General features: G+C 50.5%; 1 protein-coding gene across 3 annotated transcripts; it reads left to right on the forward strand.

Annotated features, from left to right (window-relative positions):
• Positions 1-23,011, forward strand: TRIM25 (tripartite motif containing 25). 3 transcript variants are annotated; one of them, XM_082861343.1, is made up of 9 exons: positions 1-656; positions 4,862-4,957; positions 7,940-8,173; positions 10,253-10,424; positions 11,935-12,000; positions 14,186-14,212; positions 14,537-14,620; positions 14,699-14,797; positions 16,229-23,011. In XM_082861343.1, the coding sequence occupies exons 1-9, from the start codon at positions 60-62 to the stop codon at positions 16,756-16,758; spliced, it is 1,905 nt and encodes a 634-aa protein (XP_082717469.1). In that variant the 5' UTR covers positions 1-59; the 3' UTR covers positions 16,759-23,011. The 3 variants fall into 3 exon arrangements, with proteins under 3 accessions (XP_082717469.1, XP_082717470.1, XP_082717471.1); XM_082861344.1 differs by having other exon boundaries at positions 14,555-14,620; XM_082861345.1 differs by lacking the exon at positions 14,537-14,620.
• The last annotated feature ends 744 nt before the right edge of the window (positions 23,012-23,755 follow it).

The following is a 23,755-nucleotide window of genomic DNA, read 5'->3' on the forward strand; positions in this document are numbered from 1 at the left end:
TAGTGCAGCAGTCGCGGCCGCGGTTCCAGCGCGTCCCGTCGGGTTCCCCCAGGAGCGCCATGGCGGAGCTGTGCCCCCTGGCCGAGGAGCTGTCGTGCTCCATCTGCCTGGAGCCCTTCAAGGGGCCGGTCACCACGCCCTGCGGCCACAACTTCTGCGGGTCGTGCCTGGACCAGACGTGGGCCGTCCAGGGCCCGCCGTACCTATGCCCGCAGTGCCGCACCGGCTTCCAGACGCGGCCACAGCTGCACAAGAACACGGTGTTGTGTGCGGTGGTGGAGCAGTTCCTGCAGGCCGAGCAGGTCTGTCCCGAGCTCCCCGACGACTGGACGCCGCCCACCCGGGCCGCCGCCCCCAACCAGGCCGACCAGGTGCCTTGCGACCACTGCCTGAAGGCGGCTGCCGTCAAGACGTGCCTGGTGTGCACGGTCTCCTTCTGCCAGGAGCACCTGCGGCCGCATCTCGACAGCCCCGCCTTCCGGGACCACCCGCTGCAGCCGCCCATCCGTGACCTGATGCGCCGCAAGTGCCCCCAGCACAACCGGCTGCGGGACTTCTTCTGCCCTGAGCACGGCGAGTGCATCTGCCACATCTGCGTGGTGGAGCACAAGACCTGCTCGCCTGCGTCCCTGAGTCAGGCCAGCACTGACCTGGAGGTAGGGGCTGGCGGATGAGGGCCCAGAGGGGCAGCCTGGGCCTGTTGGGTTGTGCGGAGGGCACCACTGTGGGCATCTTGGCCTACTTGGGTCACCTGGGTGCGGGGGATGGGCCTCGCTGGGCCTGAGATCAGGGCAGGGGCATCCCCAGGGTCCAGGTAGAAAGGGGCTGGGAGAACATACAGCCCTTCTGGATCATTCCTGGTCCACCTTCTCTGCCCCCACCCCTCTCACCCATTATACGGAGGGACATTGCTTGCCTTAAGCCTAGCACTTGTCTGACATGGTTAGTACAGGGTTTTGAACATCAGATATGAGCGCTAGAGGTTACCTCTGTTCTCTCAATAAATCCGGGTAGCACCCGGGAGGTGGGTATAATTAGTTATTTACAGCTGAGGAAATGGAGGTTCAGAGAAGTTAATTTAACCTGAGCTAACCCAAGTGGCCAAGTGGGCATTGGGACCCCAGCTGGTCTGGCTCCACATGTGCTGTTTCTCCCTATGGACCAGCCTCAAAGCCAAGTCCACGGAGTTCAGAGCATAGGACATTCCTGAGGTCATGTGAGAAAAAGCCTTTGGTGAGCCAGAGACTTCCAGCGACCAGGGAGGACAGTTACGGGTGGGAGGGTGGGCAGAGTCCCAGGAATCCCTGGACAGGATGCACAGCCAGACTCCTGCACCATAGCGCCCTATATACTTCCTGTGCCGCTTTAAAGCACAGGACTGGCCCTCATCAGTAAAGTGAGGAGGTGGGGCTGGGTGGATTCATTCCTAAGGGGCCTTCTGGGTCTGTGATGATTTCAGTGGTTTGGGGATCATAATTTCCCCCTGTGGACTCCAGGCAGAGGCTGAAAAGGTGTAGTCTAACTACCTTTCATTGTATCCGTCTGAGCTCCAGAGTGAAGCCTGATTTCCTTTCACTCTGGCATGCTGTCAGGGAGAACAAGGGCTGTTCTCGTATCATCAAAGGAGACAGGAGGCCTGTGGGAGGTTTGCAGTGGCGCCAGGGCCAGGGTGAAGACTTTGCTCCCGTCCGGGCACGGCTCCTCCCTGGCCTGGTCTGCTTCTCCAGTCTGAGCTGGGTTTCTGTGTACTTCCTCCCTGAGTCCCAGAAGTCAGACCTCAGGCAGTGCCTGACAGTTGACTTTGGAGGTACCACCATCTCAGGCCCAGACTACCTGGGTCTCTACCTGTTGCAGGAAGGAACCTGCCTGGCCTGCGGAGGCTGGAGCCCTGCTCTGCCCCGCATCCGCTGTGGTTCAGGGCAAGTCACTGAGTTCTCTGAACCTTATCTTCATCCGTAAAATGGGATTAATAGCATTCCCTCCCCACCTCCAAGGGTGACCAGGAGGCTCCGGAGGGATGAATTGTGTGGGAAGTGCCTCGTAGGCAGGCCCCAGGGTCAGGCTGGTTGACACAGGCTCTGACCAGAGCTGGATGTTGAGATTTGGGTTTGAATTCTGGCTCTGCTTCCTAGCTAGGAACTCAAAAAAGGGGCACAATAATAGTACCTATCTCAGAAGGTTATTGGGAAGATTAAATGAGGTGTTCCGTAAATGGCGTTTTACAGTTCGCTAATGCTCCACAGACGTGCCGCTATCATTTCTGTTACTCAGAAATTCCCTGAGGAGAGTTTGCTGCATGGAGGGGGTTAGGCTGCCCAGATCTTCTTTGCCTCTGGATGCATGGCTCTGAGGACTAGGGCAGCCTGGCTCCTATCGAAAGACCCTTCTAGAAGTTCTTATCCAGGAGGCTGAAGGCAAGTAGGGGCAGAAGGACCCATTTCCGCCTGGTCTGGAGCCCCAGCTCCCTCTCAGCCTCCAGGGCCTGGAGCTGGAGTCTGCGCTCAGATTATTTGTATGCCAGACACACTGGGCTTTTTAATCCTTTTAACAAGGCTTTCCTGCCATCTCTCCCCTTCCCCTCGTTGTCCTGGCTTGCTCAGTCCTTTAACCTGTCTCCTTTTCCAGCCCTGCTGCTGGCCAGTACTGGTGGCAGAGCCAGCCCAGCTTGGCCCAGTCACTGGTGTGGGGTGGACTCAGGACTCCGGTGCCTCCCACGTGGAGGACCCAGGTCCCCAGTCTGTGAAGGGATCCTCAGAACTTCGAAAGGTTCTCTACCCTTGATTAGGGGATTGTCGCTGCTGTCAAAGTCCTTGGGTGGCTTTCCTTTCGTCATCTATAGCCCTGTGGGCCCCTCTCTACCATCAGGGGACTGTTGTATGCATTTGATTAATAGTGGGTAAAATCTTTCAGAATATAGGGTTCAGGGGTGTACTACTAAGAGTGAGTCTTGGAGGTGAAACATCTGGCAGCCCCCAGGTATTCTGAGGTCTCTTCCAGCTCTGAGACCTGTGAGGCCAGATCTGCCCGGGCCTGGCCTTCTGCCTTTGGCCCACAGTTCATCTTGGCCACTGTTAGAGACCAGGTCAAAGGGCATTGTCACAGAGGTCACATCTGAAACGCTATCAGTGACTTGGGCTTTTGGGGTTGAGTTAGTGTGGCCTTGGTCTCTGCTTCTAGCCTTTACATGTGACTCTCTCTGGGTTGTTCAAATCCAGAGTCAAGGTCAGTGGTGGAGTGGGAGAGGCAGGGAAGAGGAAGGGAGGGCCAGAGTATTGTTGAGCCAGCTAGTTAGGGGACATACATTTTTTTCTAGAATTTTCCTGTGTGCTCAGTTTGGACACAAGTCTGTAATTGTAACACCAGGATCTTGTAACACTAGTTAATGGCGATGTGACCTAGGGCAAGCCACTTAATTACTCTGTGCTTCAGTGACCTCATCTGTAAAGGGGGGATAACCCTCTACCTCCTAGTGTTGCTTTTAGCTTTACATAGTTAATACATGGAAAGCACTAGAACAATGCGTGGCTGGGAGTAAGTACATGATAAACACTAGCTCCCATTATGGTAGTGGTGGTGGTGATTTTCCTACCCATTTCTATGCCCCAACATTTCACCTGAGTAGGGTGAAATTGGACATTGACTATGAAAATTTATGGCAATACTAAGAGGCCTTGGGTGATATTAGCTTCCACTGGGCATAATTTACCTTTGTATCTGAAGGCTAGGGGCCTAGCAATTCTGAATCACCTTAGTTCAGTTTCAGGGACTGAACTGTCGATGGCTGGTTTACTGCTGGTTCGTCCCTATTCCTAGGGTTTAGCCCTTGGAGGTCCCTGCCTGTGGGGCTTATCAAGTGAGCCTTGGACTCTGATCTTTGTCCACCTGCCTCTCCGAGGCTGACAGAGGCCCTTCCAGCTGTCTTCCGGAACTGGCAGATGGATCTGGGAGAACAACCCCCGATGCCAGGCTTATCTCTCTGGGTTTCCTTCTTCTGGATCTTAATTACATAATCCTTCCCTGCTTTCTTAGCTCCCCATTGGTTTTTAATAGATCCCCCCTCCCCCAATATTCTGTCTGCTTTTCTGGTTGTTTGCAGTGGGAGGCTTGGTTTGTACAACCCCGCCTGCCACTTTCTGAAGCAGCTGCCCCAGCTCGTTCTGTCTGTGTGAGCTTGACCACCTTGCTGTCCTCTTTGCCTCAGTTTCATCATCTATAAAATGGGTGCTAGTGAAGAAGCTCATAATCAAGCTGAAATTTACTAAGGCCATTTGTCCTGACTAAGATCCAGGCACTATGCTGAGGACTTAACCCTGCTTCAGTTAATTCTCCTACTAGCCCTGCGAGGTGGGAACAGTTGCGTTGATATCTATTTCATGGCCAAAGAAACAAGTGAGAGACAGCTGGAGAGCCTGGGTATTGAGTCTTGTCTGTCTGGCTCCAAATCCTATCCTTGTAACTTCTTTACTGTCCAGTTCCCCTGAAAGGATGAAGGGAGACAGTACATATGAGAATGCTTCAAAAAGCTACAAGCAGGGACTTTCCTGGCTGTCCAGTGGTTAAGACTTCACCTTTCAGTACAGAGGGTGCGGGTTTGATCCCTGGTCAGGGAGCTAAGATCCCACATGCCTCGTGGCCAAAAAACCAAAACATAAAACAGAAGCAATATTGTAACAAATTCAATAAAGACTTTAAAAATGGTCCACATCAAAAAAAACAAACTTAATAAAAAAAAAAAGCTACAAGCAGATGAGACTTGGGGTGGTGGAAACACCTGGGGGATAGACTTGAGGGCAGTCGCTGGTGTTGGGTGCTGGTGGGGGGCTGGATGGGGTATTTTCTCACTCGGTTTGTTTTTCCGCAGAACAAGTTGAGGCATAAACTGACTGTCATGTACAGTCAGATCAACGGGGCGTCAAGAGCACTGGAGGACGTGAGAGCCAGGCAGCAGGACGTGCGGGTGAGTGACAGGGCTCCCTGCCACCAGCCTGGCCCTGGAGCCTCCCTTCACCTCTGGGGAGGACAAGGCTTGTGTCAGGTTCACTCACAGTGTCAGAATTCAACTTCAGCCTTGCAGAACATGCAAAAAGCTATGTGCCCAGAGAGATCCTTCACAGACTCAAAGCCTACCTACAAGCCCAACCATTAAAAATTAGGGTTAAAATATAGTCATATAAAAAGTGGTTATGATTTAAGGGGGAGAAAAACAGGAAGTAAAAGTTGCATCTATTTATTTTTAAAAAGTGTATTTGTTTCTAGGGCGACTGTAATAAGTTACTGCAGACTTGGCTTACAACCACAGAAATGTGGTCTCCCACAGTTCTAGAGGCCAGAAGTCCAAATTCAAAGTGTCGACAGGGCCACACTCTTTCCGAAGGTTCTGGGGAAGAATCCTTCCTCGCCTCTTCCAGCCTCTCGTGGCTCAGGCATTCCTTGGCTGGTGGCTGCATCACTCCAATCTCTGTCCCTATCTTCACACGGCCTCCTCTGTCTTCTCCTCTTTTGTCTCTAATAAGGACACTTGCTATTGGATTAGAGCTCACCTGGGTAATCCAGGATGATCTCATCTCAAGATTCCTACCTTAATTACATCTGCAAAGACTCATTTTCTAAGTAAGTTCCGAAACGTGGACATATCTTTTGGAGGGCTGCCATTCAACCCATTACAGGAAGTATAGGAAAAAAGACTGGAAGGAAATATAATAAAGGAATAGTAGTGCAAGTGTTGGAGTGGTAGAATTAGGGATATTTTTTTCCCTCTAGTTTTTTTTACAGTTTTTATAAGGTTACAATGCTTTTACATTGAAAGAAGATTTGATTTTTAAGCATCCTGGTCTGGAGCTGCAGCATTCAGTTTTATTGCCACAGCTGTGGCTTAATTAGATGAAATCTGGGTTAGAATACTAGCCTGTGTTGGCAGATCTCTGAGCCTTAGTTTTGAAGCAATCACAACTTCTTTCCAGAGGTGAGTTATGAGGCTTAAATGAAAGGATGCACATGAAAATACCTGTATCAGTGGGGGGGCAGGCTAAACTGCTGTAACAGAGATACCCCTCAAAATCAGAGGTTTAAATAAGATAGCCGTTTATTTTGCTCCCTGTGACAGTTCAGGTGAGGAACCCAGGCTAGTGGGACCTGAGCAACCCAGGCTACTGGGATGGCTCTGCTCCATGTGATCCTTCAGAGTTCAGGATCTTTCCTTTTTATTGCCCTTCCTCATCTCTGTGGTTGCAGCTGGGTCACCATTACATCTTTGCTCTAGCCTGTGAGAAGGGGGAAGGAGAGTGTTGCTATTATCACTTTTGCTCCTGTTGTGAGCAGCTTAGTCACATGACCAAGCCCAGCTGCAGGGGATGCTGGGAAATGTAGTCTGTGGCTGGGCTGCCATGCACGTGCCGGTCTAAACTCCAGGGGTGTTCTCTTATTGACGGGAGGAGGAGGAGGATGAATACTCAGGGACATTGGTAGTCACATTGGAGGTGGCAGGGTAAAGTGTTGGTTAAAGAAATAATTGAATTCCCGGGACTTCCCTGGTGGTCCAGTGGTTAAGACTCTGTGCTTCCACTGCAGGGGGCACGGGTTCAATCCCCGGTCGGGGAACTAAGATGCCATATGCCGTGCAGTGTGGCCAAAAAAGAAAGAAAAAGAAATAATTGAGTTCCAATCTTCCTGTCCCTCTTATGTGTGTTTCTGTCACGTTTGATTCTGAGCTATTGAGGTTTCCCAACATGTAAAGCGAAACTGCAGCTTCTAGAGCAGTGCTGTCCGCTAGAAATATAAAGTGAGCCTTATACTGTATATAACTCTAATTTGAATAACACATGAAATTAATTTTAATAATATATTTTATTTAACTCAGTATATCCAAAATATTATTTTAATCAGTATAAAGTATTAATGAGATATTTCAAATTCCTTTTATTTTACACTTGTAGCACATCTTAACTTGGACTAGCCGTAGTTCAAATGCTCTGTAGCTACAGGTAGCAAGTAGCTATGGTATTAGAAAGCACAGTTCTAGAGCAAATTTTCTAGAGCAGCCTCATACCCTTTAAAAAATTACTCATGAACTGCTTTCCAGCTTAAGAAATAAAATATCGCCATGGAAGATGAAGCCCCTGCTTTGCTTCTCCCTTTTTATATCCCCTTTCCTCTCTTCCAGAAGTAACCACTATCCTGAATTTATCCATTCCCATGTGTTTCTTTATACTTGTAATATGTATGTAATGTATTCCTTTGGCAATAAATACTACCATTCTGTTTGTTTCTAACCTTTATGTAAGGAGCATCATACTGTATGTCTTCTTCTACAAGTTGTTTTTCTCTTATTACTGTTTAATATTCCATCCTGTGAATAATTTTCCATCTTCTATTGATAGACATTCAGGTTGTTTCCAGGGTTTTGCTAATTCAAACAGTGCTGCTTAGAGCATTCTTGTGTGTCTCTTGGGCAGGTTCTGAGATTTTTTTCTTTATTTATTTACTTGGTTGCATGGGGTCTTAGTGGCTGCAGGTGGGCTCCTTAGTTGCAGCTCCAGGACTCCTTAGTTGTGGCTCACCAGCTCCTTAGGTGCGGTACGTGGGCTCCTTACTTACGGTTCGCGGGCTTCTTAGTGGTGGCATGAGAACTCTTAGTTCCAGCATGCATGTGGGATCTAGTTCCCTGACCAGGGATTGAACGCAGGCCCCCTGCATTGGGGGCACGGGGTATTATCCACTGCGCCACCAGGGAAGTCCCCAGATTTTTTTCTAGAGTATATTCCTAGACTGAGTTGCTGGGTCAAAGGGTATGAGCACCTTCAGATACACCAGATCTTGCTCTCCAAAGTGGTTGCATCCCTTTGTATTCCCAGGAAGTATAGGTAAGAGCTCCTGGCGCTCCGTGTCTCAGGCTTAGCTTTTTTGCCAGTCTGATGGATGCCCTCTTGTTTTGGCTTCTCAGGAGGTTGCACACAGGAAGATGGACCAGCTTAGACAAGAATACATGGAAATGAAGGCTCTCATTGATGCCTCAGAGGCCAACTCCACACGAAAGATAAAGGAAGAGGAGAAGAGGGTCAACAGCAAGTTCGACAACATTTATCAGATCCTCCTCAAGAAGAAGAGTGAGATCCAGACCCTGAAGGAAGAGATTGAACTTGCCCTGACTAAGGGGGACGAGTATGAGTTTCTGGAGGTGGGTCAAGATGAGGGCATTGAATACTCTCTCTGCCTAGCGTCATGACGTTGACTGTGGGTGCGTTGGGGCCTTCGAGGAGCTGAGGCTGTATGAGGTCATGGGAAGCATCCCTGAGACACATGCTGTGTTAGTTTTCTACATTTCATGACAACTTACCACAAACTGAGTGGCTTAGAAGAACATCTATCTGTTACCTCACACTTCCTGTGGCTCAGGGCATGGCTGAGGTCTCACCAGGCTACATTCCTTTTGGAGCTCAAGGTTGTCTTCCAAGCTCACATTCTTGTTGGCATAATTCAGTCCCCTGTAATGCAGGACGGGGGTCCCCATGTCCTTGCTGGCTGTCAGCAGGGGCCATCCGCAGTTCCTAGAGGCTGCTGTGATTCCTCGCTGTGGGGCCCTCTTTCAAGTTGGCAGCCGGCTTCTTCAAAACCGGCAGAGAATTTCTCTCTCCCCGAAAGCCCAGTTCCTTTTTCAAGGACTTTTACCTGATTAAGTGAGGCCCACCTGGGAGAATCATCTTTTTGATTAACTCAAAACCAACAGATTCGGGATCTTAATTACATCTCAGTATTCCTTCAGTTTTCCCATGTAATGTAACCTAACCATGGAGTAATATCCTTTCATACTCAGTGTCATGCTCATACTCAGGAGAAGAGGATGTATAGGATGTGTACCCGGGGCAGGCAGGAGTCTTGGGGGCCATCTTAGCATGCTGCCTACTGCATAGGCCTCCACCGCTTGCCTCCATCCTGCCTCTGCACGGCCCCTGGAAGTGTCTCTCTAAAGCACAGGCACCACTCCCCGCCCTTTCTGATTTCACATTCCCACAGGACCTTGGTGAGCAGCCTGCCTTTGCCAGCCACCCCCTGCCCATGCCCTGTGCTCTAACCACAGCAGAGCACTCCTCAGATGCGCCGGGCATTGGGAGGGAATGCCGTGGCTGGCCTCTGCCTAGTAAACCCTGTCCTTTGTCCTCAGATCCCGTTATTTTGCCATTGCTGGCGATCCGGAGCATGTTACCTGCCTCTGCTCTTGCCCTCGACAACGTTGTTTTAGATGTGCTTGTTTTCATGTCTGTTTAAAAGGCTGTCAGGGGACCTGCCTGGTGGTCCAGTGGTTAAGACTCCATGCTCCCAACACATGGGGTGTGGGTTCAATCCCTGGTCAGGGAACTAAGATCCCACATGCCGCACAGTGTGGCCAAAAAAAAAAGAAAAAAAAAAAAGAACGCTCTCAGCTCTTTTCGGGCGGGGCCCTTCACCCTCCTGGCATGTCCAGTGAACGGCAGAGTGTCTGGCACGCGGCAGATGTTCTGGGGTGGCCCGTTGATTGGGTGACGTGCTGCTTTGACACGTCCAAGGCCCAGATTCCATGTTCAGGTCCTGAGGAGGGACAGGAGTGCCTGGCAACCTTTTCTTCTCTGTTCAGAGTCTTCTAGCCACACCCAGGCTGGATGGCATTAAGTTTCATCTCACGTGCTCTTTCCCGTTTGCTGGCCTAGCCGCCTTGAGCTCCCACAGAAGGATTCCGAGTCCACATCTGGTCCTCTGGTTGCTGTATGACGTGATTTGGTCCCCAGGTCTGGAACCTTCTGTAAGATCCTGCTTTTTCGTTGGATGTGTGGCTGAATCCTGCAGCCTTCCAGGCATTCCTGTCTATTTTCAGGACATGTGTTCAGAGCTGGTCCTTGCGGGATGGAGATGGTGATGAGTCTCCTGTACTTCTTCAGCCACAGCTGGAGGGGTGGAAAGAGCATTGTCCGTGGGGGTCAGGAGATCTGGGTCCCAGCTTTGTCCCTGCCACGAATTGGCAGAGGTCCTGGCAAGACACTTGTCATTTTTGACTTCAGTTTTCCCGTTTGTAAGGTGAGGGACCTCTGAGGGCCCTTCCAGCTCCAGATCTCTGTGTCTTGAAGTGGCACTTTAACCCCCAGTGACCTCTGGCTCTAATTTGAGAGGCTGATTAGACTTAGTGCCCATGGGCACAGGGAAGCTCCTTCTGGGGTTCATGAGGCCTGAGCCCAGGCCCTGGCTTCACCAGAGCTGCCTGAACTAACCCCCTGGCTTGTTGCAGAAAGCAGCAAAACTGCAAGGAATCACAACGAAGCCAGTCTATGTCCCCAAGGTGGAGCTGAATCACGAGCTGATAAAGGGTGTCTGTCAGGGCACCTCTGAGCTCAAAAATGAGCTGAAGCAGTACCTCAAACAGCTCCAGGACAAGAAGCCTGAGGAGCTCATCATCCCAGGTAACTATTAGCAACCTCCTATGCTTTCCACTGGGACCCCTGAAATGGGATGTGTCCCCTCAGTGTTTTGGGGTGGGAGAGAAATCTTGAACTGGAGCATTGGGGCTTGAGTTTCGGGGGTTATAAAACATTTGCCCTCCATCTAGGAGGTAGTGGGGAGTTTTTGCCTCTTCCTGAGATTGTAGCTGTCCTTCCTAAAATATTTTTGGGGGCTGGATGTTGTGAAGGGTCTTTCTAGATAGGCTTTTTTTTGTGAGTCTGAGGTTGGCTCAGATGGGCTGAATGGATTCTGGGTTGTCAGTGTTATTTGGTAGGGAAGTGGCTAGTTTGGGGGTCAGAGAAACATGGAACTCCTTGATACCCCCTGCCCTTCCACTTATATCCAACCCATTGTCAGACTTTGCTTCTTAAATATCTCGTGCTTCAGTCCGCTGATTTCACTGCCAGCCACCAGTCACCTGCTGTCCATTGCAATCACCCGTGGCAGCTTCCTAATGAGTCCCTCTGCATCCACTCCTGTTGCAGCTGGAGAGAGCTTTTCAGGATGCAAATCTGATTTCTTGGCACCTTCTCCCCTGCCTCCTGTTCAGAGACTTTCCATTGCTTTTAGATTGCAGACCAGGCTCTTGACCCTGGCTGTCAACCCCTGCCTGGTCAGGCCCCGTCTGTCTCTTTAGCCCTGAAGTTACCCCCTCCTCCCATACATCCCTCTACACTCTACAATTCTTCAAATATGTTAAGCTTAAAAAAAAAAAAAATGTTAAGCTTCCTGCCACAGGGCCTTTGTACATGCTCCCCCACTGCCTAGAGGGCTCAGACTCCAACATCTTCACCAGGTGACTCCTGTCACCCTTCAGAGGTCAGTTGAAACATTCCATTTCTCAGCAAACCTCCCCTGTTGCCACTCCTCCTCCTCAGACCAGGTTGCCGGGTCCTTATCATCCCTTGGGGCCCTTAGCGCATCTGTCATTTTACTCTTCCTTGCCATTCACCAGACTGTGATCAGTGAGGGCAGGGGCTGGGTCTGTTTTCATCCAGCACTCTCCCCAGCGCCTGGCACAGAGGGGAAAGCCACTGATGGGTTAGCCCTGCATACTTGTTTTCCTGCTGTGTCAGTGATCACTGGTCTGGGGACGGAGGGGTGAGAGGAACCAGAGGGAAAGGAGCTCCCACGACGTGCCAGACATCTTGATCTCACCACCACGAGCGAGGAGAGTCATCCCCGTCATACGTCGGGTGAAACCAAAGCTCACAGACGGTTCAGAGGTCATGGAGCTGGGTGCTGGTGGAGGAAAGGCTCCACCCTGGCTGCATTTTAAGGCAGAGGAAAGAGGGAACACACCGAATTTGTCTTTCAGTTATCTTGTTTCTAGTGCTTGTAAATGATCGGATGGGGAAGGTCAGCGGAAATCAACTTTGTAAGCCCTCTTCCCGCCTGCCGCCTGCGGGCCTGGCTCCTAGGCTTGGTTTGGAAGAGCCGCATAGACTACCCTCTTCTTCTTTGGCACAGGGGGCCCTGGAGGACATGACCTGCCGCACATGCCGAAACCCCCACGGCCTATGAAGAAGATCCCGAGTAAGTAAATAACCCCACCTCTGTCCCTGGGGCAGCAGTGACTGTGGCAGGCGGTGCTCGGGCTGAGGCACTGGCAGGCGTCACGGCTCCTTTCAGTGGGGCACAGCCCATCCCAGGCTCCGCGGGGCCCGGGCGCACCTGGAGGCAAGTGCTGCCTGACCCCACTGAGGGGAGGTGGCAGGACTGTTACAGGAGCCCTGCTGGGGCATGCGGGAGGACCGGCCATCAGCACTGGATATTCTGACTGCATGGAACAGCAAGATGACCGAAGCTGGCTTGTCTTGAGAAATACTTACGATGCCCGAGTTCTGGCATTTGGGGTGACCCCCTGAGCAGAGGCTGAGCCTCACCGTAGCCCAGTGCCGTTCAGCCTCGGGTTGGGATGTGTTTCTGCCATCACAGAGCTCTTCAACCTTTTTTCCCTGTTGCCCTCCTTTGCTCTTACCTCTCAGGCCCTTTTAGAAATTATTTTCCTAATCACCCCCATCCATGAAATTTTAATACCGCACATACGATATATCTGTTTATATACTGTGCTTTTATACATAAAAAGAACAAGTTTTTTCCATCCTTCTCTCCCGCTCACCTCCTAAGAATCAATTTTTGCTCCCCCTTGGGGGCGAAATCACCCTGTTGAGATGGGGCTGGGGTGAAGAATGGTCCTCAGTTTCCTCATCTGTCAGATTTGGACCATAATGATGTCCACCTCGTGGGATTATTGTGTGAGGTTCACATGGGACACTGATGGTGAAAGCTCTCTAAAGAACGGGCATATGTCACCGAACTGTTGGCCAAAAAGTCAGTGAGGACGGAGGAGGGCTGCCCCCCATTGGGTGGTTGGGATGAGAGAGCTCCGGGCTGGTTTTTATTGTTGTTTGCTTGGTGTTAGTGTTTGTCTTTGGCAGACAAATGTGTGGTACCAGTTCCTGAGTGGAATGGGGTCGGGGACTGGGATGCCTGGGACAGGTGAGGAGGGAGCCATCAGCGGAGCCTGAAAACGTGGAAGGGCACCGTGTGTGAAGAGGGAGGTACTGTAAACCTGTGGCCTTCTCAAGGCACAGCTCCTGAAAGCCTCCTTCCCGCTGCCCCACTTCATAAGCCCCGCTCTTCACGTGAGTGAGCTGTGGGGGGCTGAGGCGGGGAAACAGGCACGGAAGGGGTAGGCTCATCACTGTGGGTGAGGCTTCTAAGAATCGTGATGACTGGGGAGGGGGCCCTTTGCCTGAGGCCAAGGTCATAGCCCGGGGTCCTGCCAAGATGCTGGTCCAGTGGCAGTGGGCAGGAGAGGAGCAGCGGGGAGATGGGAAGAGTGAGAACGACTCCTGAGAAATACGGCTCTGAAGCGGGAGGAACGGGGAGCCAGTGGGGCACGTGGGACCAGGGAGGGTCTGGTGGGGAGAGAGCAGGGCTGGTCTGGAATGTACAGGATCCTGCAGGCAGGCAGGGATGAGATCCAGAACCCCCCTTGTCATTTCAGTGGTGGGGAAGGTGGCAGAAAGGGAACCTGAAATCTTCTAGCCTGCTCAAACTTGAGCCCTCATCGCAATCCCAGGGGCTTGTAAGAGACAGACTTCTGAGCCCCACCCCCAGACTCTCAGTTTCAGCTGGTCTGGGTGGGTCTGAGAATTTGCATCCCTACAGCTTCCCAGGTGATGCTGATGCTACTGGTTTGGGGACCACGCTTTGCGGACGGGTGTTTTAGCTAAACTCAGTTCCCACAGGCACACACGCGTGATACTTTCTAAAGACTGCCGTGATACTTGGCAAGCACATTTTTTTGGCTGGCTCCCTATGTGGGTCTTTTTTTGTGTTTGTTTTTGCATTTTTTCTTCTGTGGAGATATAATTTAATACTACAGTAAAATGCCCAGATCTTAAAAGTACAGTTAGATTAATTTTGACAAATGCACACATCTGTGTTACCATTACCCAGATCAGGATAAAGATTTCCATTATTCCAGGAAATTCGTTCCTGCTGCTTATTAGTGAGCCCCCTCCCTACCAAAACCATGATTCAGGCTTCTATCACCGTAGATTGATTTGCCTGTTGACCCCTTATATTTTTCGAGTTTAAAACATCCTAGCTTTATTTGCGTGGGTCACATTAGTGCATTGATTGCTATTATGGTGTTTTGAAAGGGTCATTGTGTTTAAAATATGTTAATTCTGAAAATTTTCTTTTTCAGAAGAAGAAAAGAAACCCAAGAAACCTGGTAAGTTACGCATTTCTGCATCTCTTTGTTTCTTGAGTGCCTGAGTGTAGAACTGAATGCCAGCAGGGAAGGCTGAGCCATGGGGTTTGGGGGTCTGGGCTCTGTGACTGTGTCCCGTGCTGGCAGCCAGGCCTGGGCTTGGAGGCGGCAAGTGTAAATGCATAAGACCAATAGGATGAGTGTTGCCCTGTCTGGACTCATTTGTGTCGCCGTGGCTGTCCAGGTGTGTGTTTGTGGAAGCAGCTCTTGAGAATCAGCGTGGCAGGGAGTATAGGCCATCAGGTCACCCTGTCACGTCCCCAACTCATGCGTCTCCTCCCTCAGCCCCAATCCTTGTCTCAGCCAGCAAGCTTCCCACCTTCAGAGCCCCAGAACTTTTAGTAGATCTCAAACAAACTGGCCAGGAGGGTGAGTTCTGGTGGGCCAGGGGCAGTGGGCTGCCCACTCTGAGTTTGTTCTGAAAACATCTCTCTCTTCTTCATCCAGCTGAGGCCAAAGTCCCCGCCAGACCGTTGACCCCAGTGACTCTCAAGGCCAATGTGCTGGAGACCTTCCTAGCCAAGTCCAGGCCTGAGCTCCTGGAGTGTGAGTAGCTGCTGGCTTGCTTACCCTTGCCTCTGTCTAGCTTGGTCAGCCTCTCCCCTAGAGGACCCACTGTGCTCTGCTCTGTCACATCCTTACTTGCTCCCCTCTGGCTTCCAGCCCGGAAGTGGTGGGAGTTCCTTCCTCCAGGCCAGCCTAGGGGCCACCCGCCCGTAGCTTCACCCACAGAGCATCCTCCACTTGTGCTCACTTCCACGCAGTGGCCATAACCTCTCTCTGCAAAGTGCGCTCTGGCCCTCCTTTCCCCACAGCCACAGCAGGCTTGGTGGGGAGCAGTGGATGGCTGGTTCTCGGGCCGGCGCCTCCCCCCACCGCCCCCCATTTGTGGGGCCCCCTGTGCTCTGTGATACAGCCGTGTAAGCAGAGGAAGCGAGTTCTAGGGACTTAGGATCTTAGAGGACATTTTCCCAGGCCATTCATTTTGCCCTGGGGGAAAACCGGAGCAAAGTATCCTTCCCTGAGTCCCCGAGCCCGGGAGTGGCAGATAACCCCAGTCCTGAATTCCCAAGCTAGGGATTGTCTTCTCTGCCTGCTGTCTCCCACTGGTCCAGGGTTCCCTGTGAGCAGAGGGGCAGAGATGGGTGTGTCCTGGGGAGGAGGTGGAGGGTGGGGACAGCACTCATCTCTGCTCAGTCTTCGGACTTGCCAGAAGGGCGGGGAGGCCATGCTCGTGTCCCAACCAAGGAGTATATTCAGGTCATGGGTGTGCTTCCAGACCTTGACTGGTTCCCCGTTGCAACCAATTCAAGTCTAGACCGCTTAGCTCTCTACTTGTGGCCCCATGTGTCCCTCTCCTCCTGCTGTGGCCTCTGTGCTCCCAGCTGCCCAGCCTTCCCTGGTCCCAGCACCTGTCCACCGTCCTCGTGACTCCACGTTTGCCTTCACTGTCCCCTCTGCCGAGCATAGCCGTTCTCCCTCCTCTGCTCTCCTCTGTTTAATTCTCTTCCTCTTCCTGTCGCCAGCTCCAATTTTAGCCCACCTGTGAAGTGTTCCCCTGTGCTCTCCCCACCCTTTAGCCGTTGCCCCGTGGCTGTGTCCCTCCAGCAGTGTGCCTGCCCTTTAGCAGAGTGCAGGGCCCGTAGTGTTGTCATTACTGACGGGCTTGCCTTGTTTGTGGGAGTGTGAGCTCCACAAGGCCAGGCACCGTGTCTGGTTCATGGTTGTACATCCTGCATGGAATCTGGCATAAGCCAGGGGCTCAATAAATGGTCTTAGATGGAGGAATAGACAGAGAGATGGGTGACTAATAGATGCACAGATGGCTGGATTGATGGATAGAGAGATGGACAAATGTCCGCCTGGCTAGATAGAATGGATGGATGAAACAAACGAATAAATATGACCAGTTAGGAAAAGGATTGAAAGTGAGAGCACTTTGGGCTCCTTGTAACTGACTCCTTGGTGCTCCCTTAGATACTGTTAAAGTCGTCCTGGACTACAACACTGCCCACAACAAGGTGACTCTGTCCGAGAACTACACCGTAGCTTCTGTGGCTGACGTACCCCAAAACTACCGACCACATCCCCAGAGGTTCACATGCTGCTCTCAGGTGTTGGGCCTGCACTGCTACAAGAAAGGGATCCACTACTGGGAGGTGGAGCTGCAGAAGAACAACTTCTGTGGGGTGGGCGTCTGCTATGGCAGCATGGAACGGCAGGGCCACGAGAGCCGGCTTGGCCGCAACAGTGCCTCTTGGTGCGTGGAGTGGTTCAATACCAAGATTTCTGCCTGGCACAACAACGTGGAGAAAACCCTGCCCTCCACAAAGGCCTCGCGAGTGGGCGTGCTTCTCAACTGCGACCATGGCTTTGTCATCTTCTTCGCCGTGGCTGACAAGGTCCACTTGTTGTATAAGTACAAGGTGGACTTTACTGAAGCTCTGTACCCGGCCTTCTGGCTGTTCACCACAGGCGCCACGCTCTCCGTCTGCTCCTCCAAGTAGGCGGGCTCTGGACGCTTGGCCTGACTGCCTGTGCAGTGCCCGGGACTCTAGTGAAAATGCTGTATGTAGGTGGAGCTCTCAGGGAGGTTCCTGAGAGTCCCCAAGGGCTGAAAGGATGGGAGGGGAGCTGGTGAGGGTGGGAGGATAGGGAGATGGGCTAAGAGGATGGGTTTGGCCAGGGAAAGGGATGGGGTGATTGCGTTATGGGTGAGGAAGCCTTTCTGCCTTCTGCTGCCCATCAGGCAGGATGACCCCCCCCCCTTGTTCTGGTAGATCTCCAGGCTGCCCGGTGGCCGGGTGCGGCTTTGCGGAGTGAAGTCCTTAGTGCCCCTCTGCTCTTGGACATAATCTATAGCCACTGTGGGTTCTTCCTTAGGCCTCTGGTGTCTGCCTCTCTGCTGTCTGGGGTAGCCTTCAAATCTTGGAGTTTTGATGATTCTCTACAGAGCTACTTAACTCTATAGATTTTTTAAAACATTCCAAAGTCATTGAATTTCATTATTACTCACCCTCCACTACCTACACGTGGGAGTTGGGGTGAATGCTCAGACCTCTGGTTATTTTCTGTGCTTGAGGGAAGCTGTGCACAGCAGGTCTCCACCCAGACCAGAGTTTCCCAAAGAAGTATGTCCTTTTCCTCCACTGTTTCCCTTTCTGTCTTGGACCTCAACACCCCATCCATGGTTTTAAAATGTTGAGTCCAACAGGACCCTTTTCAGTCTAAGATTTCAAACCATAATCTGAATCAGCCTGTTTTGGATTTGTGATTCAGGGTCAAGGTGACCCAGGTCCCATGTGGCTAGAAGCCCCTCCCACTCTCATGTATTATGAAAGGCATCTCAGCAGAGATGCCTTGGTTACAACTACAGAGCTTTCTTCCCCTAGCCCAGGCTTTGGGGCAAGGCTCTTCACCAGGCAAGAGGGACCCTGACTGCGTTCACAGTTGGAGGTTTTCTTCTGAGTGGAGCCTCTTGCCTTCTTACTGATCACCCTCCTCAGTGACAGCCTCTGTTCCCCAGGATTGTGAGATCCTGCACTGGCTGGTGGAGATACCACCGTGGCCAGCACAGTTGAACGTTCAGCTAAGCCCGCTGTCAGGCAGACAGGCCAGGTGTGGCTACCTCAGGGACCATACTAGGTCACCTGCTGGGCTGACTACCTATGGCCAGAAGGGCCTTCTAGCAGATCCATGGGAAACAGCAACATTCCCGTTCAACCCAGCACTGGTCCTTGTGTGAGTTCGAGGCCTGTCACCAGCCCTAGCCCTTTCTACTTTCCTCCTCGTTTGAGCCAATTCCAGATGTAGGAATGGACCAGGCAAAGGGTCAGGAAGACTTAAGGACCAGGGAGGAAAGAAGCTGCCAGGCTTAAGCACAAGGAGCTATTTTTCCTGCAGTGTTTCTGTGCAGTGAAAATAACCCCAGTCCACTCAGGGCGGGAGGGAATGGATTGCTGGAATTTCCCAAGCTCCTTATATCCTGATATTGTCAGGATGTAAGTTCTGATCCCCAAAGTGAGAGAAATGGAACCTCTTGTGGTGAAATGTGTCCTGCTCTGGGCTTTGCCAAGAGGAGAGCTGAGGTCAGCCTCCTTGTGGTATGAAAAGGATAATAATACCACTGGAGACAGGGACCCCAGGCCTGTCCACATGGATGTTTGACAAGTTAGTGCTTCTGGAGCCTTGTGCTGGGCCCCCAGGGCACTCTAGGCAGGCCCAGAGCACTTGATATTTCTGACAGATGTGTTCATCTGTGTCACTTCCCAACAAGAACTTCCACTTCCTTGGGAGAGAAATCATCTTTGTAGGGAAGCTCCCCCTGCAATAGCTGAAATGTGGTTTTTAAAAGTTTTCTTTCTTTGCTCCTGGAAGAAAAGTTCTTTGTTGATTCTTCTCTGCTTTTGGAGATGGTCCAAAGCATCTTCATCGATCTCCTGAAACAAACGCCTTGTTTGAAGCCGGTTTATACTCGGGAAACAGCTGGGTTTAGAGGGGAATGCCGCAGATTAAACCACGGGTCCTGCTTGGGCTCTTCTGCAGAAATGAGGGCAGCCAAGAGGGCTGTTCCCTGATGATCTGTCATCCAGCTCAGGAAAGGGAAGCATGAGCCCCTGTGTTGATGAGAGGCAAGCAGGTAACCCAAGGTGAGCCCTGTGTGGGTTCTTTGCGTGAACTGAGGGGCATTCCGAACCATTCTGTTTCCAGTGGTGAGACTTTACGTCCCCTCCCTTGACTTGCGGGGCCGGTGCCCAACACTAGCGTCCTAGAGTTGGGGGAAATTTTGTGTTCATCTGACTTCCCGTTTTGCAAAATAAGTCAGATGGGGAGGTATCGGATGACTCCACTCACCGCTCTTGACATCCCATTATGGAGGAGGTGCCTCCTTAGATAGCCCCTGGTACCCTGGGGGAAGGGTCAGAACTTCCCAGATACACAGACATAAGAACACTCTCCCAACCTAGGTATCAGGGGCTGTCTCAGTCACTCTGGTGTGACAAACGAAAGGTCAGGGTCAAGTGTTCGTTATTATTCAAGGGCTGATTGATTGGTTCTGTTATAATTACTCTGAAATGGGTCTGTGATCTATACATAATACTGATACATTATTTCTTACCTTATTCTGCCCCACTGTATTGATTTTAAATAATTAGGAGTATTTAAGTTTATATTCTTGAGCTTATATTTTTAAGAGTTGATTCTTTCAGAGATAATAAGGGCTGTAGACACAGATCTTCTGAAACCCACGAGAAATACCAGAGCCAAGGCCCGCTGACATGCCTTAGAAGCTTTGAATGCAATAAAGCTGTGTGTGGTATTGTTTCACACATTGCAGTGTGTGTAGAAAGTGTTACTTACCTGTCATGCTGGAGTCAGCACATGAGGTGTCCAAGGGCCTCTGGCTGCCCCCCACCCAGATGCCTGGGGGCTGAGATTTCAGCAGAACTATAGCCCATTTGAGGCTGCCGTGGGTGTGGCAGCCACTCAGGAAGCTTTCGATGCAGATATCTCAGCCGGATAAGATGTCCTTCTGGGCTTTGCATCAGGATGAGGGTGGGGAGGAAGGGGAGGGGTATGAGTGAAAAGGTAAATGGGGTAATCAGGGAAACAGTGATGGAAGTGGGAGGGTTCATTGTATTATGCCTTCTATTGTTATCTCTGTTTGAAAATTTCTATAATAAAAAGTTTAAAAAATGAAACAAAAACCAGCCAGCAGTGGGCCCTGTTCACGGATTTTATCCTTGTTTGAAGAGAGGTAGGAGTTGTGCTTGGTGTGGATTTGAGGTCGTTGAATAATAATTTGACTGGCTGTTGACTCTTGTTCCTGCTGGGGAGATACTAAATCCTTGGAATTTCCCCAGTAATAGGAGCGTCCTTATTATTCATGAGCCCCTTGGATCACACCTGAATTTATGCTAAGAAGTGAGATGACCCAGGATCGGGGCTGGTCGGCAGAGAGACCAGACGTGAGATGAGAGGGTTGGTCTCCCTGAGCCAGCCTCACCCCCAGGAGGGGAGAGGGGCTGGAAATCGAGTTGAAATATGTGGTCAGTGATTCAATCACTCGTGCCTGATAAAAGCGGGGCACCCCGAAGATCTGAAACAGGAGGGAAGGGGGCAGGGCACAACCTTTGAAAGAATGACATATCCCGAGGACATGACATAAACTGATTAGAAGCAAATGAGTCCAAGCTGGAGGACAAGTCGACTTCCACTAGACGTTGTGCCTCAGTATACACTCTTCTTCTTTTTAAATGTATTTATTTTTATTTTTGGCTGCGTTGGGTCTTTGTTGCTGCGCGCGGGCTTTCTCTAGTTGCGGCGAGCAGGGGCTACTCTTCGTTGCGGTGCGTGGGCTTCTCATTATGGTGGCTTCTCATGTTGTGTAGCATGGGCTCTAGGTGCACGGGCTTCAATAGCTGTGGCACGTGGGCTCAGTAGCTGTGGCTCGTGGGCTCTAGAGCTCAGGCTCAGTAGTTGTGGCGCACGGGCTTAGTTGCTGCGTGGCATATGGGATCTTCCTGGACCAGGGCTCGAACCCGTGTCCCCTGCATTGGCGGGTGGATTCTTAACCACTGCGCCACCAGGGAAGCCCAGTATACGCTCTTTGTAACACATCAGCAAGCTAAATGACACAGCCACAGGCGCCATGACAGTTCCAAGGCCCACCATAAGGATCAAAAAGTGGGCGGTGGCCCAATTCCTGGAAATCCCCACCCCTTCCTGAAATAGCTGGAATACTCCTCCCACTCATTAGCCTATGAAATCACCCACCCCTATAAAAACTGAGAACCCCATACCCTGGGGCTGCTCTCAGCTTCTGAGATGGCCCACACTCTGTCTGGGAAGTGTGTTTCTTTCTAAATAAATCCACTTCTTACCTATCACTTTGTCTCTCACTGAATTCTTTCTGCCATGAGACATCAAGAACCTGAGCTTCATTAAGTCCTGAAACCAGGTGTGTGATCTCAGTTGGAAGACGGTGGGTTTTGCCCGGGTTTGAGTCCCGGCATGTGGGTTCAAGTCCCACTCTGAGGTGCATGGTTTCAGCTCCACTGAACACCCCGATTCCACAGGGAGAGGGACAGGAGCTCTGGGTTGGTGTCCCTTCTGGACCTCACTCCATATGTCTCTTCATTTGGGCAGTCTTGATCTGTATCCTTTACAATGAAACTGTAATCATAAGTATAGTGATTTCCTGAGCTCTGTGAATTCGAGTAACACTTACACTGAAGCTGAGGGAGGTCATGTGCTATAGACCGGAGGTTGGTGCTGCCGCCCAATTCATATGTTGAAACCTCACCCCCAGTGTGGTGGTATTGGAGGTGATTAGAGGGTGGCGCCCTCATGAAAGGGGTTAGTGCCCTTATACGTGAGACCCCAGAGAGCTCCCTCACCCCTTCTGTCATGTGAGGACACAGCAAGAAGACAGCTGTCTCTCAACAAGGAAGCAGTTCCTTACCAGACACTGAACCTGCCAGCGCCTGCTTCTTGGACTTCAGCCTTCAGAGCTGTGAGAAATAAGTGTTTTTGTTTAAGCCACCCAGTTTATGGCATTTTTGTTATAGCAGACCAGACTAAGCCTTCTGGATGTGTGTGTAGCCCGTTGGTCAGAAGTGTGGGTGGCCTGGGGACCCCCTGAAGTGTGGCTGGGGTCTGAAGTGAGGGCAGTCTTGCTGGGACTGTGTCCTTTGGCCTGTGGAGCCTGACTCTGACTCCAGGGGTTATCAGCAGAATTGTACTGCAGGATGCCAGCTGGTGTCAGAGAGAGATGGCAGGACTTGCAAACTTTGAATAAGCCCTTGACCAACTTGTCAGAAGAAACTACACTGTCCTTTCTTTCTTTTTAAACATTTCTTATAGCAGGTTTATTTGCAAAAACTGGAAACAACCCAAGTGTCCATAAACAGGGTGAACAGATAAATTTTGCTGTAGCCATACAGTGGAAAACTGCTCAGCAGTATAAGGAAGGAACTATTGATGCATGTGAAAACATAGATAAATCTCAAAATAATTATGCTGACTGAAAAAAGCCAGACGTGAAAGAGTATATAGTGTATGATTGCATTTATGTAAAACTCTAGAAAATGCAAACTCTCTATAGTGACAGAAAGCAGTTTAGGTATTGCCCTGGAAGGGGGGTGGGCGGGAGAGGCTGCAGGGAGGGATTATAATGAGGCATGAGGAAACTTAGGGGAAGATGGTTATGTTCACTATCTTGATTAAGGTGATAGTTTCATGGGTATTTGCGTATGTCGAAACTTAAATTGTACAACTTAAATATATGCAGCTTACTGTGTCAATTATACCTCAATAAAGCTTTTTTTAATTTTAATTTTTAATTGAAGTATAATCGTTAGCTCCAGGTGCACAATATAGTGATTCAATATTTCTATACATGACAAGATGATCACCACGTTTAGTTACCATCTGTCACCATCAGTCTCCCTCACCTCTTTCATTCATCCCCACAACCCCCTCCCCTCTAGCAACCCCCTCCCCTCTAGCAACAACCTGTTTTGTTCTCTGTATCTATGAGTCTGTTTCTGTTTAAAACACATTGTTCTATATATGCAATCTGAAAAAAAAAAAGGTTCTGGTGAACCTAGGGGTTGGACAGGAATAAAGATGCAGATGTAGAGAATGAACTTGATATGGGGAGGGGGAAGGGTAAGCTGGGACGAAGTAAGAGAGTAGCATGGACATATATCCACTACCAAATGTAAAATAGATAGCTAGTGGGAAGCTGCTGCATCGCACGGGGAGATCAGCTCAGTGCTTTGTGACCACCTAGAGGGGTGGGATAGGGAGGGTGGGAGGGAGGGAGATGCAAGAGGGAGGGGATATGGAGATATATGTATGCATATAGCTGATTCACTTTGTTGTACAGCAGTTATACTCCAATAAAGATGTTAGAAATATATATATAAAATAAAATAAAAAATAAAACAAAACACATTGTTCGTTCTTTTTTTTCGTTTTGGCCGCGCCTCTCGGCTTGTGGGATTTTACTTCCCCAACCAGGGGTTGAACCCGGGCCTTTGGCAGTGAGAGCAGCGAGTCCTAACCACTGGGCCACCAGGGAATTCCCTAAAACACACTGCTCTTAAAGGAGCTTCGAAAGTTTCTTCTTTCCGATGCCAAGTCGCCAGGGCTTAAAGTCTTGGGTTTTACCCTCTCACCCCCACTCCTCTTGCAGCTTTTTCTTCCTCACTGTCACTGCGCCCACAAAAATACTCAGGATGTCAGTTACAGAAGTGTCCTCCCATTCAGAGATGCCACTTAAACTGGCATGGGACACTCTTCTGTTCCAGTGAAAAGTTCAGGACAGTAACTTCAGGCTCCTTAGTAAAGTACAGAAGGGTGGTGAGTGGTGTGTGTGTGTTTATGTGTGTGTGTGTTTGTGTTTATGTGTGTGTGTGTGTGTGTTTATGTGTGTGTGTATGAGGGGCTAATTTCAAAGTCACCTGTGGTCAGGGAATGACTCATTTATTTTTCCTC

This window comes from Leucopleurus acutus (assembly GCF_964270905.1).
Source record: "Leucopleurus acutus genome assembly, chromosome: 19".
Taxonomy (NCBI): Eukaryota; Metazoa; Chordata; class Mammalia; order Artiodactyla; family Delphinidae; genus Leucopleurus; species Leucopleurus acutus.